The 16825-nt window shown below is 50.4% G+C and overlaps 1 protein-coding gene across 1 annotated transcript in view; it reads right to left on the bottom strand.

The window, feature by feature from the left end:
- Nucleotides 1-1831: 1831 nt before the first annotated feature.
- MTCL1 (microtubule crosslinking factor 1) overlaps nt 1832-16825 on the bottom strand; it is a 112940-nt gene continuing 97946 nt past the window's right edge. The window contains exons 11-14 of the mRNA XM_010859088.1: nt 11788-12084; nt 10231-10262; nt 7634-9110; nt 1832-2975 (exon numbers count right to left, since the gene is read on the bottom strand). Coding sequence (XP_010857390.1) covers nt 2781-2975; nt 7634-9110; nt 10231-10262; nt 11788-12084 — 2001 coding nt within the window. The 3' untranslated portion in view covers nt 1832-2780. The remainder of the gene's footprint in view (nt 2976-7633; nt 9111-10230; nt 10263-11787; nt 12085-16825) is intronic.

A 16825-nucleotide genomic window follows, 5' to 3' on the forward strand; every position in this document is an offset into this window, starting at 1 on the left:
TGCAGGCTCTCCTCCAGCAGTGACCACACCACTGCCCGGGTGCCAGGTCTTCATCTGCCCCTCCCCACACCTCTACTCCTCTTCCCCACCCCTGACAGTCTCTCCTGCCTTCCCAGTTAATCCTGCTCTTCCTCTCAAGTCCAGCTCAAGCCCCGCTTAACTTAGGATTTACACTGTACTATCTCTATATTTTGTTTCTGTGTCTAGGACTCATCTCCAGGCAGAGAGCAGTTCTGTGGTGACCAGAACCTCTTCTTGTGATTCCAGGGGCCCCCCACCATCACGTCCAGGCTTCCCCGCCTTCCAGTCACCCTTTCTCTATTCTCACTGCCCTGGTGGTTTTCCTTTACTGGACCAGTCTGGTAGTGACAATCTCAGGGTGCGACGTGTAAATGAGAGCAGACCCATGAGAGTCTTCAGTCCTGGGGCTTCTGTTGGTGCAGCTGCTAAGAGATCGTCTTTCTCTCGGAGTTGCTGAACTAGTGAGAGCCTCTGGGGGCCAGGGCTGCCTACTCTTAGGATCCTGTCTGAGAACAAAGCCGCACAGGGCAGCTTTGATGTGTGTGTGTCCCGGATTGTAATTGCGCTGGATGCTGGCACTTTCCCAGTTATGAGCACCAGCAGCTTGCCTGCTTGCTTGCAAGTGGAAGTGTTAATGCACCTCCCATCACTCATGGTGGGCAGAGGCTGACCGGGAAAGAAATTTGTCAACTTGCAGTGTCTCTGGGGTTAAGTATTTATCTTTTGCATTAAAAATTGTTACTGTTGTAAAATACATGCAGCACTCACCATTTAGTGGTGTTTAAGCGTAGAGCTCAGTGGCATTAAGTACATTCATATTGTTGAGCAGCCATTAGCTCCATCCATTACCAGAACTTTTCATCTTCCCAAACTGAAACTCTGCACCCGTTAAACACTAACTATCCTCATTCTTTCTCAGATTCCTGCTCACCATGACTTGGTGTATCTATGAATTTGACTACTGTGGGTACTTCCTGTAAATGGAATCATACAGCATTTGTTGTTTTTGTGACTGGTTTATGTATGGCCCTCAGCATGCTGTCCTCATGGTTTATCCACACTGCAGCAGGTGCCAGAATCTCCTTGCTTCCTAAGGCTGAATAGTGTGTGGATGAACCATTGATGGACACTTGGGTGGTTTCCACTCTCTGGCTACCATGAATAAAGCTGCTGTGAACATGGGTGAACAAATACCTGCCCAGTCCAAGGCCCAGCTTTCTCCCGGGGCCTGCACCCAGTGGTGGGATTTCTGGGTCACATGGTAACCGGTTAACTCCCTAAGGAACTGTGAGGCTGTTCTCCACAGCTACTACAGCAGGCTCCAATGTCCAACTTTTTTTTTTTTTTTTAATGTAACTGTGGTAATGCTGGGAAAAGAGCTTAAGCCATTAGCCCATTTGCTGCTGAAACATTTTAGCTAGAAGCTTCAGCCTGAAGCAGTTCTGTCTTCACCAGCACCACTTCATAAACTCCTGGTCTGTCAGTCTGACAGTTCAGCCGCACCTCAGTCCAGGGTGGAAATGGCCTCTCCCACCTTCCAGGGAGGGGAGTGGGCAGGCACGTCCTGACTGTGGGTAACCTGTTTCCTCACACCCCCTCATCCATCCATTTTGGTGTTTTTAGCAAAAATGAAGTCACCTTCTAATCCTAACATACTGTTGCGGAGAGGCTGCAAAGGCTGTTGTGCACTCACAGTGCATCCCAGTCAGATACGTGAGTGGCTGTTTGACTCGCCTTCCCCCTGCGTCCTCTCTCCAGCCATTAGGAACTAAGGTGGAGGGTGCTTGAGACAAGAGCTTGGGACAGGTGCTGTTTTATAAACACTTTATTTCTTCATCATCACCTCATACAGATGCTGAGGTACCACCCTCTCTTTCCATTTGGTATGCTTGTGACTTTTTGTGGTATTTTTCCTTAAACAAGAAAATTTGGAGTAAACACTGTGTATTGCCAGTTAGTCTTCTAACAGTAATTTTTAAATGCTGTTGTATCGTCAATGCAAGAAGACAACACCAACAGTACAGTACGAGGGGGTCACACAACGTCATGGCGGGAGAGGACTCACGGAGGTGGGTGAGGCCACAGCAGGGGTATGGACATGCACCCAGAGACGTGCAGGGCAGGAGGAGCAGGTGGGACTTGCAGCCCAGCTGTGGCCTCTGTGCCTTTCCAGGGCGCTGCCGTCTCTCCCCTTAGGACAGAGGAGATGCCTTGTCTACGGGCTTCATGGTTTTTTCATTATGAAAAGTTCACTGAATTCGACAGGCTGAAGCATTTCAAAAATTCTTACGAAACAAGAACGCTGACAAAATAAAATTAACTTAAAACACACTAATTCAACGTGGAAATAAACCAAAGCAAAATGTTAACAGTGCAGATTTAACAGGCAGTCAGTATTGCGTGTGAGGGTGTTCAGAATGTCTTATAATGTACATTTTTAAAACTTTCATTTTTAATTTATTTATATCATATTTACTGTTTAATATACTTTGTGTAAAAAAGATGGAGACAAAAATAGTTTTCTGAGCTATGAAAAAAATTAAGTTCTTACAGGCACATTTACTGTTTCATTCTAGAAACATCTCAGGTTCACAGGTTGAACATTCAGCAGCTGTGTTTTTGTTTTTGTTTTTTTAAAAAAACATTCTTTGACCTTGGGAAAATCAGATCTCTCCTTTTGGGGCAGAGTTCAGTTGATGACGAAGGTGTGATTATGCAAATTACAGTGAATTATTCCGGATAATCCATGCCAACCTGCATCACACGTGCGGCTTCTCCCCAGGTGGCTCCTCATCACCGAGCTCCTCCAAGGAGGTGGGTTCTCCGGGTGATGGAGCTGGTGAGGCAGTGGCGGGGTGTGGGGCCCAGCGGGACGGAGGGCGACGGTTTGCTGGTCTCTCGGGCCTGGAGAAGCAAGGCTCTAGGGATGGAGCAAGTGCAGAACAAGGTAGTTCCTTCAGAGCGGAGGAAGAGAAAGACAGCGTTACGAGAGGGACAGGTCCTCCAGGAGGGCACACCCCCCACACAGACTTCTCTAAGACAAGTGCAACAGCCCAGCAGGTCTGAATGCTAATACACACATTGCTCACAGAGAATGTGTTAAAAAAAGACTACGAATTCAACACGAATGACCATTGCCAGCAGTCATGGGAAGATAGCAAATTGTGATGAAAATGTGGCATGAGATGGGTGTAAGTGGCTTTGGAATTGGGCTGCAGCAAATGGAAAGGGGAGTCAGAGGGGCGAGTGGTCTGCATGACCCCGTGGGCCTGTTCTCGCCTGGCCGTGCACATCGTTTCAGCCTTCTGAAGCATCTAGTCAGTTGCCGTGGCCAGTCCTGGGAGGTCAGCCTCCCTGCGCCTTGGTCTGTGGGCACCCGCAGAAGGCCCCAGGATACCATCTGGCTGCATTAGCAGCAGGGCTCACCTTCAAATCAGCTCTGCTGCTGCTTGTTCCAGGTGGACCGGCACTGGGTGAGGCCCCCACAACAGTGATGTAACACTGCAGGCAGAAACTTTGATGGAGGCAGTTTTATCTAATGACTCTTACTGGCAGCAGCGTCAAAACAGGGGAGCCCGAGTGCACTCGTGCTACTGTGCTCCGGGCTCCTGCACCTTTGAAGAACCCTGGGGCTGGTCACCTATAGTATGTCCTCTCAAGGCCACTGCTCCTTTTTTGGTTTTACAGACTGTTGAGCCACTCGTCCTTACTCTGCAGCCAGGACAGAGGACACCCAGACTCAGGATCTGCGGGCACAAAGGTGGGGCAACTGTGGCAGGAGGAAACGAGTTCTGTCTACAGACACCCACACAACAGGAGGCTGAGGAGGGAGACCACTGTTGTGAAGAACATGGAACAAGGACCCTCAGAGCCACTCCAGAAGTAAGTGGAGGGATGTGAAGAGATGTGATGAGCACAGCAGAGACCAGACAAGGAGCATGTAGCCAGCAGAGTGAGGAAGAGACAGGGAGGGAGAAGGTGTCGGGCAGAGCACAGGAGGGTGGGGAGTGGCTGCTGCCTGGGGCCAGCAGAAAAGAAGCACTGACACACGATGATGCTAACATTGCTAGTTCTGGTGGCTTTTTACATGACTGCAACTTTTTACGAGCCCCAACAGCAGAGCTCTTATACTAATGGAAACCATGGCAACCAGAGATACCTTGCCTATGAAAGCACGTCAGCACCAAAACAGCAGAAATAAAAGCGTACGTGGGACGGCGGCTGAGAAGTCTGCTACTGCTCAGGGTCTTTTGGTGTCTCGAGGTGTGTGTGGTGGGGGTAGATTGCTGGAGTACGTTTTTGGACAGCACTGTGGCCCATTTCTACCTAGCTGATGCTGAGTGACAGGGGTCTGTTTGTGCTACCTCTTCTCTCGCATTTGTGCATTCCTACGGAAAGAAAGGCTGTGTGACCATGAGTTAAGGAGACAAAGTTCTCCTTCATGTCACACCAGCACTTGTGAGCAGAGGATGCTCTCTTTTCCTGAGAAGGCCCTGCAGTGGAATAAGTTAAAAAGGTAAGAATTCAACACACCTGGCCAGTGCCAACAATAATGGGAAGACAGGCAGTAGTGGGGCTCTCGTCCTTAGAGCACCTCTTCTAGAAAGGGCCGCTGTAGCCACTCTGTCATGTTTCGTGGGCCACATGCTTGGTCTTTGAGAGCCACGTGTGTTTAAGGCCAGCAGATAAGGGGAGGTAACCATCCTCGATTGGAAACAAGGCTGGTGTTTTCTCATGCTCCTCGACCGGGGCTCTGAAGGTGGTTCTACAGTTTTGGGGCAGGAATGACTGTTTTGTTGACAAAGTTATTGAGCACTTGGTCAGCTGTGGTGACCCCTGGAAGGTCAAGATACAGTTGTATTTCTTCCCTCTAGTGTGGTTGTTGAAAACAGAGGACAGCTTCCTGCACAGCACGTGGCAGTGCACACTGCCACCACAGTGCCAGTTGTCGGTGAGCAGGCACAGACCGTGCTCTGCTCAGACCCCGCAGGCTCGTCAGTCCCCTCGCAGGCCAGTGTGCCTTTACCGCACAGCAGAGGGGTCTCTGCACAGAGCATTCAGCACCCAGCGCTGTGTGTGGGGGCACGTGGGCCTGTCCAGGCTGGCCATCTGTCCCTTCAGATGGATGCTGGGCCAGCCCTGAGCTACACAACAAGCTCTGCAGACAGTGGAAAGAAGGAAGAAAGCACTTACGGAGTGAGGCGGGCTAGAGTCCCCAGGGGGCAGTTAGTAAGACAGTTTGGTTCTGGACAGAAGAGACAGACAAAAGAAAAGAAAAGCAAGTAGGTTGGAAAGTACTTTACAAGAAGAACAACAGTAAAGGTTTAAAGTCAACAGGCCCAGGTGGCAGCTCCAGGGATAGCCATCCTGAGAAGTGAGGCTCAGCAGAAGTGGGTGCGTAGGCCGGTCTGTGCCCAGCCACGCAGGAGGGGCCTCACGACAGCAGCCTCTCTCTTGTGCTGCCTGTCCTCCTGTTCTTCCTGAGCTGCCCCGTGGCACAGAGCGTTTCCAGTGCCCCACAACTGCAGGTTTTGAAACAGAGCCCATTAAACAGCGAGACTGTCTTAGTCACAATGACCAAATGACTGAGGCCCAGACTAAAACTTTCCCTTCAGATTTTCAACTGAGACATGTCCAGATTCTCCTCTCTCTCTACCTTAGCCCTCCTGTTCATAGCCTCTCTCTGCATCGTGCTACGACTCCAAGAGAAACAAAGGAGCAAGTAGCTTGTGGGGTGGGCGTGAGAGAGGGGACTTTACTGCGGTGCCCATGCCTGGCCAGGGGTCCTCCAGCACCGTGTCTTGGGGTCGCCATGAGCACTCAGGGAAGATGCCCCATGGGCTCAGAGAGCAGGGTGGAACAGAACTTGTTCTGCGGAGTTTGGAATGAAAACCCAGAACTGTCACACCATCTAGAGAGAGACTCATTTAGTAAGACAGCTCAGGTGAGGAATCATCCCCTGAAATCTAGAATAAGCTATTTTCCACAGTGAAAGGAAGAAGACCATGATATCTCAATACTGCCCAGGGAGCTCCATGCCAGTCTGAACCCCTGACACTGGCCCTGGGCCCCCTTTAAATCAGCCGTCACCTTTTCTGGTAGCAAAGAGACTTTATGGAGGACCAAAGAGTGGGCCATGGCTTTGTGCAGGTAAAGCCATCTTTGTGTCTGAGTGGTATGATCCCATTATTGAGCCATTTCCTTTATAGTCTCACATTCATTTGTGACTCAGCATTTTTAGCCTCCAAAACAAAACCTATTTTGTCTCTAATACAAATGAACACTGCAGCCAAGCCGAGTAATGCTCTGGGACCAAGATCTCAGTCCCAGGAGATGGGCACTCTCCCTGCTAGATCCCCTGCAGCAGCAAACCACTTACCTGAGGGTGGTTTAACCCCCCCTCCGCCCCGCCCCAAGGGGCGGGTGGGGTGACAGAAGGCACCATCTGTCACCTGAGAATAGGCAGCCTCCTCCTCAGAGCACACAAACAGCTTTCCCACAAAGACACGTACCTTTGACAGGCGTAGGCCACAGATGATCAATATTAGGTTGAACCACATAGCATTGCCGTTTCTGAAGGTCACTGGCAATTTCTCATGGTTTTATCTACTTCAGATTTAACTTTGTATTTTGAATTACACTGGGAAGCCACACATTACTTATCCCTCTGTGGGATGTGTGGATGGTAGGGGCCTCAGGTGACACAGAGAAATACACCTCTTCCCCTCCTGAGCTTTCCTCTCCTCACCTGTGCAGCTGCAGGGCCTCGGGAGGGAGCAGCTAGGGAGCCAGAGGGTGTCTCTGTCTCACCTTTGCCATCGGCTGACTGCCTGGCCTGGAGAGTGCCCCCAGGTGTCTGGACTCCACCGTTGGGGAGGTTTTGCATCAGGCTTCCTAGTGGGTCAGGCCTTACCCAGGTCTATAACACAACGGTCTGACCAAGAGCTGGAACTGTCCTCCAGCCCCACTATTTTCATGCCTGGCATTATCATCTGACTTTGTTTATTTTGCTCATTCCTGCCGCAGAAACAGGAATTGATTTTTAAGTGGTGTGGTCCAATTATACCACATGTGGAATTGTGAATAACTTTAAGGGGCATATAATAATGATAATGTAATAGTAATGTGTGATAATATTTAATGTGTGGTCATAGGTAGCATGATAACAATAGGTGAGGTATAAGGGGGATGACGACAGTAATCTAGTTGTATGAAGGCACGCTGTTGACTTTATCCATTCGTCTCACCTGGTTTTACTGCTCAGAGAACTCTTGCACAGAGAGAGGGTAAGGGGATCTGTGAGACATAAGGATGCTCTCTGCACTTAAGTCAGCACTGAATAGACAACCATGGATCACTGAGCCAGAGCATAGGACCTGAGTCTGTCCCAGAGCTACTTAAAGACCACCATCTCGTTGTCTTCAGAGGATCACTGAAGGTGGTAAGATGAGTTTCTAAGCAGCAGCTCGGGGCTTGTGTTCCTGCTTATTCTGTCCTCCCAACACCCTCCTGAACTCAGGTGATCCGGTACACAGCCCCAGGGTCCTCCTTGCCCACTTTGAGAAAGACCAGTGGTGGGGGCATGGTCGGGGGAAGACTCAACCTCCATTACCTCGATGGACCCTGGTTCGGCCTTGACCACCGCTTCTCCCATGTGGTTGTCGCTGCTGCTATTTGTGGGGCTGTGGGCAGCCTGCCTCCGCTCCTCCTTTAAGGCATGTTCCAACAGCTTTCTGTGGAGGATCCGGGCCACGTTCTCGGTGAGTGTGTAGCCAGGGGGAGCAGATAAGTCCTGCCTCAGGGGCGTGCCCTCTCCCCCCTCCTCCCTGCATGTCTCTGAGCCACCCCCAATGGGGCTGGGTGAGCGGCCCCGGGAGCTGGGGCTTGTGTCCTGGCCTGGACCCAGCTCCGGCCGGGGCTCGGCCGAGCGAGACCGACTCGCAGTCCGCACCCCCTTCTGGAAGGGGTCCTGCACCACCGGGCTGTGGTCGATGATGCTGAAGAGGCTGGAGAGGCCATCGTTCATGGCGGTGTGCACGGGGCTCTCGCGCGTGGTGGTGGAGCGGGCCCAAGCTGACTCGCCACACCCCTTCTGGGCCACCCCCGGGGAGGCCCTGCTACTTGACTGGTCCACTCTGGGAAGGGGCTTCCGCTGCAGCTTGGGAGACCCGTACTTGGGGGAGCAGCATGTACGTTCAAACTTAGCTTGCACCTTCTCAATGGCGGGGGCCACCTGCCTGTTCCTGAGGCCACGGGAGGGGGAGGACGCGGGTGTGGCGCCACCTCCCGCCTTGGGTGTGAGACACTTGTGTGGGCTGCCCCGCAGGGCTTCCGTCTGTAGGCCAACACTGATGGTCTGGACTGTCTGTGTTCCTGTTGTCCGGGACCCATTGGTCTGGCAGGCCATGTCCTTGACCAGAGGCTCAACGGGGCTGGAGCAGACGGCGCTCCTGACCGAGAAGGCTACCTCCTTCATATCATCACTCAGGTTTCTGGGCATTTCCAGGCCGTGCAATGGGGAGGAGAAGCTGAGGGTGCTATCGAGGGGCCGGAGCCCCACCTCCGTGTAGTCTCGGGGGTGCCTGGAGGGGGCACAGGGCCACCTGCTGAGCACATGTTCAGAAGGGCTCCCCTTGGCATCCCCGGGGCCCCCTCGGACCCTGCTCTCGCCGACCCCCGCCATGATGCCCTCCAGCCTCCGGATGGCGGGTGGGCTGTGCAGTCCCCTCCCCCCAGCCTGCTCAGCACAGACAAGGTTCCGCGGGGGCTGCTTCTGGCAGTGCTCGGGGTTGGTCACGGTGTCCGTGGTCAGGGTGATGCTTGTGGTGAGGTACCAGGCGGCGTCAGAGAAAGGTTCAGTGCTGGCCTCGGGCCGCGTCCGCCCCACCTCGGTCCTGTCCGCCCAGGGGTCTGGAGGCCTGTCGTCCCAGCTCTTGCTGTTGAACTCCTCGATGTACTTGAGGTCATCAGGGGACAGGGGTGGGGTGACGTCCTCCTTGCTACATGTGGGGGGCAGGCCCTTCTCCGGCAGGAAGGGAGAGCCATCCATCAAGCGCTGGAACTCAGACATGGACGACACAGACACGGCCCTGGAGAAAGGGAGAGGAGCGGTGTGAGCCGTCACCAGCTAGGGAGCTATGGCCCCAAGACCCCCAACCCAGCGCAGCCCACGGCCTGCCCCTGTGCACTGTGCCGACAGTCTCCGCTTGGGCTGACCCTTGGGGTTTTTATGGCTGTGGAATTGATGCAGGAGCCTTGCACTGGTCAGAATTTACTACGGCTGACTTTCAAAACTGGGGGTGGACGTGGTGCTCCAGGGTAGTTGGAGTTAAGTTCCAGGTCCACTTCGCACTGTTTTGTTTTCAGCCTACAGTGGGTCCACAGGCAGACGGGAAGCCTGGCTATGGCCTGGCCTCTCCGTCTACTGACAGGCACCCTTGATGCCAAATCTGTGGGAGTTTCCTGAGTTCTTGCCTTAGAGCAGACGTGACTGCACCACAGTCCAACCCAGATACAGGCGTGGTGGGGAGGAGGAGAGGCCACCACAAAGTAACTGTCATCTGACGTCTCCTCTACCCGCTCGCCTCATCTCTCTCAGCTCAAGCACTACCAGTCTCCCAAGGGCAGTGGACGGTGTGAGCAGGCTGGTGCATGATATCAACACCGTTTCAAAGAGAAGTCCCCTCCGGGCTCACTCCTCCCCTTGCCTTCTGCTCCATTTAAACAAATTTGTTTATATGGGCCTTTTCAGACATGCCCCACCATTACATATGTGGGTTACTAGAAAATGATTACAAACACCAGCTACTTTATATTTACTTCAAGGATTACTCTTGGTAATACTGTATAAGTCATCCTAGGAGAGCTTTTAAACGGTCAGTCTAAAATGTCTCATAGCATATCAAGAGGGAGTTTTTTCCAGCCTTTAAATCAGGAGAGAGGGGTTTCCATGAACTTTTCAAAAACCGTTTAACACAGTTATCCCCTTACATACACAGCTCTTGCCACGACACTAACACACATGAACACAGCACTGGCCTTTTTGTTGTTAACGATCTAAATACTGTGTACTAAAGCAACTGCTTCTCCAGAAGTTTTACTCTAAGTCATTTTTGAAGCGTCACAGTGCACTGCTGACTACAGATAGACTTTTAAGACCAGGAGGTCTTTCCTGCGGTAGTCTACTGTCATTTCATCAACTTTACTTACCTTTGAAGATTTCCCTTGTGATTTTCTTCTTCCTATAAAGAAAATAAGTTCACCAGAATCAGTCAGTACTGGCAGATTTGGGGCTGCTAAGGGTCTGCTTTGCTCTTAGGAAAACATTTAAAACGTACGTGGAAGCCAAGTTTGGGCCAGGAGTGCCTCTGCCCCTCAGCCCTTGGAAGGTCAGTAATGACACCAGCATCCAGGGGCGATGAGGGAGGGGCTACGTGAGTGAGAAAAACTGGCTGTAAGCTTTGTCCCAAGGCGGCTCTTCTGTGTTTCTCAGAAGGCAGTGCTGTGTGTGAGAGCCTCAAAGCTGCTTCAGTGACAATGTGTGAGAGAGCGAGCGTGTGCAAGTGAGAGGAGGAGTAAGGGTTGGGAGGAGGGTAAGTCGGGGTAGACGTCCCCTGGCCTCAGCCTGGTAGAGAAGTCAGGGTGAAAGGCACAGACACGACATAGAAAATAAAGAAGCTACAGGATATGCTGTATGGCACAGGGAGTGCTGCCAGTGTTTTATAGTAACTGTAAATGGAGTATATAACCTGGAAGAACTGAACCACTATATCGTACACAACATTGTACACCAACTGTACCGCAATAAAAAATGAAAGAAGTCAGTGTGACGTCCTTAGATAGAGCGCTCTTGGTGTTTAAACGTCGCCCTTGGGCACTGGGAAAGCTACAGTGACCTCCACTAAAGAAGAGAACTGCATACATGGTTCTCCTGAGCAGAGGACACCCTTGTGCGGACCCAGTCCAGATGGAGTGAGGCCCCAGCCAGCAAACCCCTCAAGGATCCCCCAGAGAGCCCTGGCTACTGCAGTGGTCAGCATGGAGTCACCTGGGGTGGCATGCTGGCGATGTCACCTCTGCTGGGGTTCAGGTGCCAAGGAGGAGGTCCCCACTTCAGCAGCACTGCCTGACGGGCACCCCTATCTGCTGAGCATGTGGGACAGGTCAGATGACAGGTGCAGCCACTGTGAGACCGGCTCACAGGGAGTGATTCTTAAAATTAGTCTTTAACCAGGAAAACCCACTGCCATCCTGTAGGGATTTCTGCACAGAGCTAAGCTTTCCCCTTTACTGATCTAAGTCCCATAGGTTTCTATTGTTGGATTCTTTTTCCCTTTACATAAAGAAGGTATTTATTGTATGTCATTGGTTACTGACATTTGCTACTTCCAATGTGAAGTACTTTCTTTAAAAAAAGACTTTTCTGTTATTAATATGTTTTCTGAAATCAGAGACTGTGCTGTCATTTTAAGGAAATTGGCAGTTCTGCACTTCTGAGATGATCTTTTTCCTCCTGGATTTCACTGGACAGCTCCTGAGACTCCTATTCACATGGGACACAGGCTCTGAATTTCTGACCTTGAGATAAGCGGCCAAGTGCCGCAGGGAGCCTGGGGTCAGGCCCCCCAAAGCTCTCACATCATGGAAGGTTCATTTTTACTAACTTCAGGACCACAATATGCAGAGCCCACAGCCTGCCAGCCACTCAGCCAGCTTCCCAACCCCTCACCCTCCTTCGCAGGTGACTAGACCCAAACCCAAGCTGACCTCACGGAAGCAGTTCCTGAACTCCCTCTGGGGCCCACGGGCCGGGGGCTCCTCTGGCTCATCGTCCAGGGACAAGGTGTCCAGGTAGAGATTCTCCCGCGCTGAGCACCTGTCCGATTCCTTCAGCTTTGACAGCGGCCGGTCCTCAAACGCACTGGAGTCTGTGTCCATACAGGGCCACATCCCCGCAGGGCGGGGCGCCCGAGGGCTCCCTGGGTGGGTACAGGGGCGGGTGTCCCCCTCCTCTTGATCACAGAGGAAACTGCCACCTCTCCGGGGACTGTTTTCTTTCTGCAACTTAAGGGTTTTAAAAGTGAAAACAATTAGCCTGAAGACAGTGAGACATCTTACGTTCTTAAAGTTCTGGTGTCAATTTAAAAAATAACACCACAAATGCTTTAAAAAAAAAAATCACAATTTTATCTGGACTAGAAACATCTGCATTAACCCCAGGCAAGTCAACCCCTTCTGTAGAGAATGTTATTGTATGTGTAACTGAGTGCTGTGCTCACGGGAAATCACACATTTGTTTTTAAAATCTAACAATGCCAAATGACACATTGAGAAATCGCTTTTTGTAGTTAACCTTCCGAATGTAAGACACATTCAGTGGAAAGCCATCAGTGACAGCCGACTTCTGGGGTGAATTTAGTTTTCTTAAATAGCAAGGTTTCCTAACAACAGAGCATGGTGTCCAAGTCATTTGGAATGGGTCCTAAATAAACCTTGCGTGATCGCCTGGGTTACAATCACTGGGTGTCGAAAACAGCTCACACTTTGCTTGAGAGGATGAAAATTTAGCTACAGAGGTAACCTAAAGATCTGGTATGACTAGAAGAAGTAAGCATGTGAGCCACATAGGCTGGAGTCGTACTTTTCCCTGACCTGGTAAACGGAAGCAGCAGGTGGAAACCACAGGAGACTGGAGCTGCTATATGTGGCTAGTCCTCTTGCTCAGTGTCCCCACCGGTAAGAAGGGTGCTTCCCCTCTGGGACTGCCAGAGGACTGCAGGGCCAGGCCCACCCTAAAGGGCAGTGTTCATCAGGGGACTACCACCAACTCCCCTCAGGCCTGTGGGAGTCCTTGGGCCTGGGACACTGATAAATGCCTCATCTCTTCACAGCGCAAGGGGCCTTCCGGAGGGGCCCATGGAACCATGGGGACGGGCAGGGACATGTGTGCAGGCAGCACTGTCTCTTCCCGTGCTCCCCTCCCAGCCTCCCCTGAGGCAGTAGGGAAATTCACAGAATCCGCTCCCGTGCTCCACCATGCCTGCCTCTGGACTCGCCTCCAAGGACGGCAGAGTGCTGAGATGGTAGCCAGAAGCACTGACCCTCCCTCTGAAGCGCATTCATTTACAAAGCCTCTGTTTTAACAAAGCCTCTGTCACAAACTACATCTTGTGTCCTAACTCAAGCCTTCAGCCACAAGTGTGTCACTGGGAACAAAGCCATATGGAGCGATGGGGACAAAGGGCTTCTCCTCATTTCTGGTAATTTCTGAGGTGGGTATCACCTTTATTTTAGGAGAAAGCAGCCAGACCTTAAATGCTGGAGTTTGACGCAGCATTCCAGTTGAATCAGGGAACAAGCAAAGTCACCCCGGGTATCAGCTCAGCTGAAAACCCTCTGCGCTCTCCCCCAGCCCCGCTGACATAGTTCTTTGTCATTTTCAAAGACCATAAATCCTTTTTTTTTTTTTTAAGGAAAGCTTTTTATTATTCATCTATGTATGTCAGTGTGATTTAGTTTCAACATATCATCTCCAAGCTATTTCAGGCAGAGAATTAAGATTAAAATCACATCTGAAACTGTAAATGTGCATGGAGGGTGCGTGTGAAGAGGGGGAGAATGACTACAGTGGGGAGCTACGAACCAGCACATTCTCACTTGGCAAAGCGGGGTGTCAAAAATAAACCTGGGCAGCCAGGAGCAGCATGCACTAGAGCTGGTAAGTGTTAGGTTCCCTAAAAATGAACTGGAGTGGTTTTAGCTGGAGGTGTCTGCTGCCAAGATGCCTCTGCAGTGCTGTCACAGAGTAAAAGGCCCTTAAAAGGATAGGGTTTCCTAGGAGAGTCATTTCAGACCAGCCACCAGCACCTACTGTACTTAGAATCCTGCAGGAGAACAACTTCTAGAGCAAACACCAAATTTAAATGATGTCCCTTGGGGCTTCCCAGGTGGCTCAGACGGTAAAGCCTGCAATGCGGAAGACCTGGGTTCGATCCTTGGGTCAGGAAGATCCCCTGGAGAAGGAAATGGCAACCCACTGCAGTACCTTCACCTGGAAAATCCCATGGATGGAGGAGTCTGGTAGGCTACAGTCCATGGGGTTTGCTAAAAGACATGACTGAGTGACTTCACTTCTTCAAATAATACAGGCAGCAAAACACCCTTCAGAGTGTCCCCTTACCTGAACTGTTTCCAAGAAAAAACGTTACTTTGTACACAGGTTTTAAAAGAACAGGCTTTTTTGCTGTAGAGGCAACTGATTTAAGGAAGTCACTGGAAGAGTAACAGAATGACGCTGGAGCTTTCCTTCAGGTTTTTAACAGAACCTAGAGCCTCTGCAGGCTAACTGGGACCTGATGATTCACAGGAGAAATGTGATGTGACTCCAGAGAAGTTAACCCTCACCATTAGGTCTGGGCAGAGACGAGCTGCCGATGCAATAGATAGTGTGTGTTACATGACCTCTACCACATTCCCACAGTCATTCATCACATAAAACTCCTCACGAGGCACAGAAATCATGTAGGAATTCAGTGCCCCTGCACAAGTATGAAGCATGTGTTCTCGCAGTGGAAAATGGATTTACTGTTACTCCTCTCACCATCTGTCTAGGCCATCATAGGCAAGGTCACACGGCCCACCACGTAGTCAGATATCGAGGGGCATGCTTTATGAAGAGCGCTCGCCTGCATGTCCAGTTCATCTGTGGAACATGCAGCTAAAAGTTAAATGAACGAACAATAACTAACAGACCTACATACGCTAAACACGTCAAGTCAGTTTCCTTTTATAAAAAATGCCTTTAACTGCTTTTCCTAATTTTCAGGATTGGGTACTGTGATTTTAAAAATGTCAAATACTGGGCTGGAGTTATTTTTTAAAGCCACAACTGTATATCTAAAGCATCAACAAACCCTCTTCTAAAAACAGCAGTGAACTCACGGTACCAATATGTGGGGTCCACCACAGATTTCAGAAACAGATGAAGGAACACCCAGAACCCACGTCTCACTCAAGTCCGTTTGCTCAAACGTGTTAACCTGGAAGACTAAAGTTCTGAGGCCGTCATCGTGGTAGAACTGTGGCAGTAGTGACAAGCTGCAAATGGGCTTCAGCCCCTGCTCACTCACCTTCCCAAAGACAGTCTTAAAATGCTGCTCATCCCCAGGACATTAACTCTTTAAAGGTGAACATCACCAGAAGTCTTACTAATCGTTCCTTTATTAGAAATTACCCTCATTCCCCAAAGTAAAATGAAGCCCTTAAAGACTCGCTTCATTTACATCCAAGGTTATATCCACAGTGAAGCCAAGACAAGAGCAAGGAGCTTAGAGCTGACAGGCAAAGAGATGATGACCATGGTCTTGCTGGGGTGCAGGAGGGACCCTCCAGGGAGGGGCCTGGAACAGCCATGACACTTGTTAATTAACACTGGGTGAATCTATAAGCACTCTGTCAGAGTACATGCTGCCTCTGCCCCGTGACTCCCACCCAACAGCTGATCCTCTGCATGGAGCACAGGCACATCGAGGGTTTAAGACAGGACAGTCTTCTCAAGTGTCACATTCTAGGCCAAACAGGAAGTGGCCAACCTTCCTTTGATAGACTCTGGGGAATTCTGAAATGAGCCAGATCACCTATCAGTTTGGGTGACTCAGCTGTGTGAGTAACCAAACCCAGGAAGGACGTCAGGCCTCTCTATCTGCAAATGCACTTGCTTCTGCTCAGGGGTTCTTGAGCCAAAAGCTCCTGGTTCTTTTCAGTTCTCACTTCCACCCTCCCTCCCCACCAGTAAGCAGAAACGGACCTTAGCCATTGCACCTGCAGAACAGAGGTCCATGTCTCAGGAATAAGACAGCACATTTTCCAAAAGGCAGCATGCTGCTGCTGCTAAGTCACTTCAGTCGTGTCCGACTCTGTGCGACCCCATAGACGGCAGCCCACCAGGCTCCCCAGTCCTTGGGATTCTCCAGGCAAGAACACTGGAGTGGGTTGCCATTTCCTTCTCCAATGCATGAAAGTGAAAAGTGAAAGTGAAGTCGCTCAGTCGTGTCTGACTCTTAGCGACCCCATGGACTGCAGCCTACTAGGCTCCTCCATCCATGGGATTTTCCAGGCAAGAGTACTGGAGTGGGGTGCCATTGCCTTCTCCAAAAGGCAGCATGGGCATTTGTAAAATAATAGGTTATTTTTCCTGCTTTCAGTTTCTTATTAATACATTTCCTTGAGGCCACCTGAATTTATAAGTGTGACAGGCTGAAATTGTATGCGATGTCAAAACTCAGCCCGGAAAGAATCCCAATCTTTCATCGTTTTCATGTGGAAATTAATTTGTGCACCACTCAAGCAGGATCACAGCTATGCAAACTGTCCTACATCTGACGCAAGGCAGGGAATGATTATCTGCAGAAAACTTGCCTCTCCCACTGAACTCATCTGTGTTTTTGAATCGTTTGTTTAGTTGAAGATAATGAACTACCAGTCACCTCCCCTGACCGTGTCCTGTCTAATCACAGCTCTGCAAGATCCACAGCAGGTGCAAACAGTCTGACTTCCTACTGAATTCAGCAGTTTCTTCACTAATGGACAATTCCATTCAAGCTGGAGCAGTCACTGTGACCACATCTTTAGTGGCAGACTTAAAAGCTAGTTTGCTTTTTGGCAGAAATCACTTTCTAAGATATGAAATAACCTTGCCTTTCAAGTTTAGTCTTTTAACACCTTAAAAAAGTTATCCCCACCCCCAACCAGACACATTGAGTAAAGTTACCCACTGACTTTGCATGAAAAGACCTGTGTTGTAGGA

The sequence above is a fragment of the Bison bison genome, unplaced genomic scaffold, assembly GCF_000754665.1.
Source record: "Bison bison bison isolate TAMUID 2011002044 unplaced genomic scaffold, Bison_UMD1.0 scf7180017864453, whole genome shotgun sequence".
Lineage (NCBI taxonomy): Eukaryota > Metazoa > Chordata > Mammalia > Artiodactyla > Bovidae > Bison > Bison bison.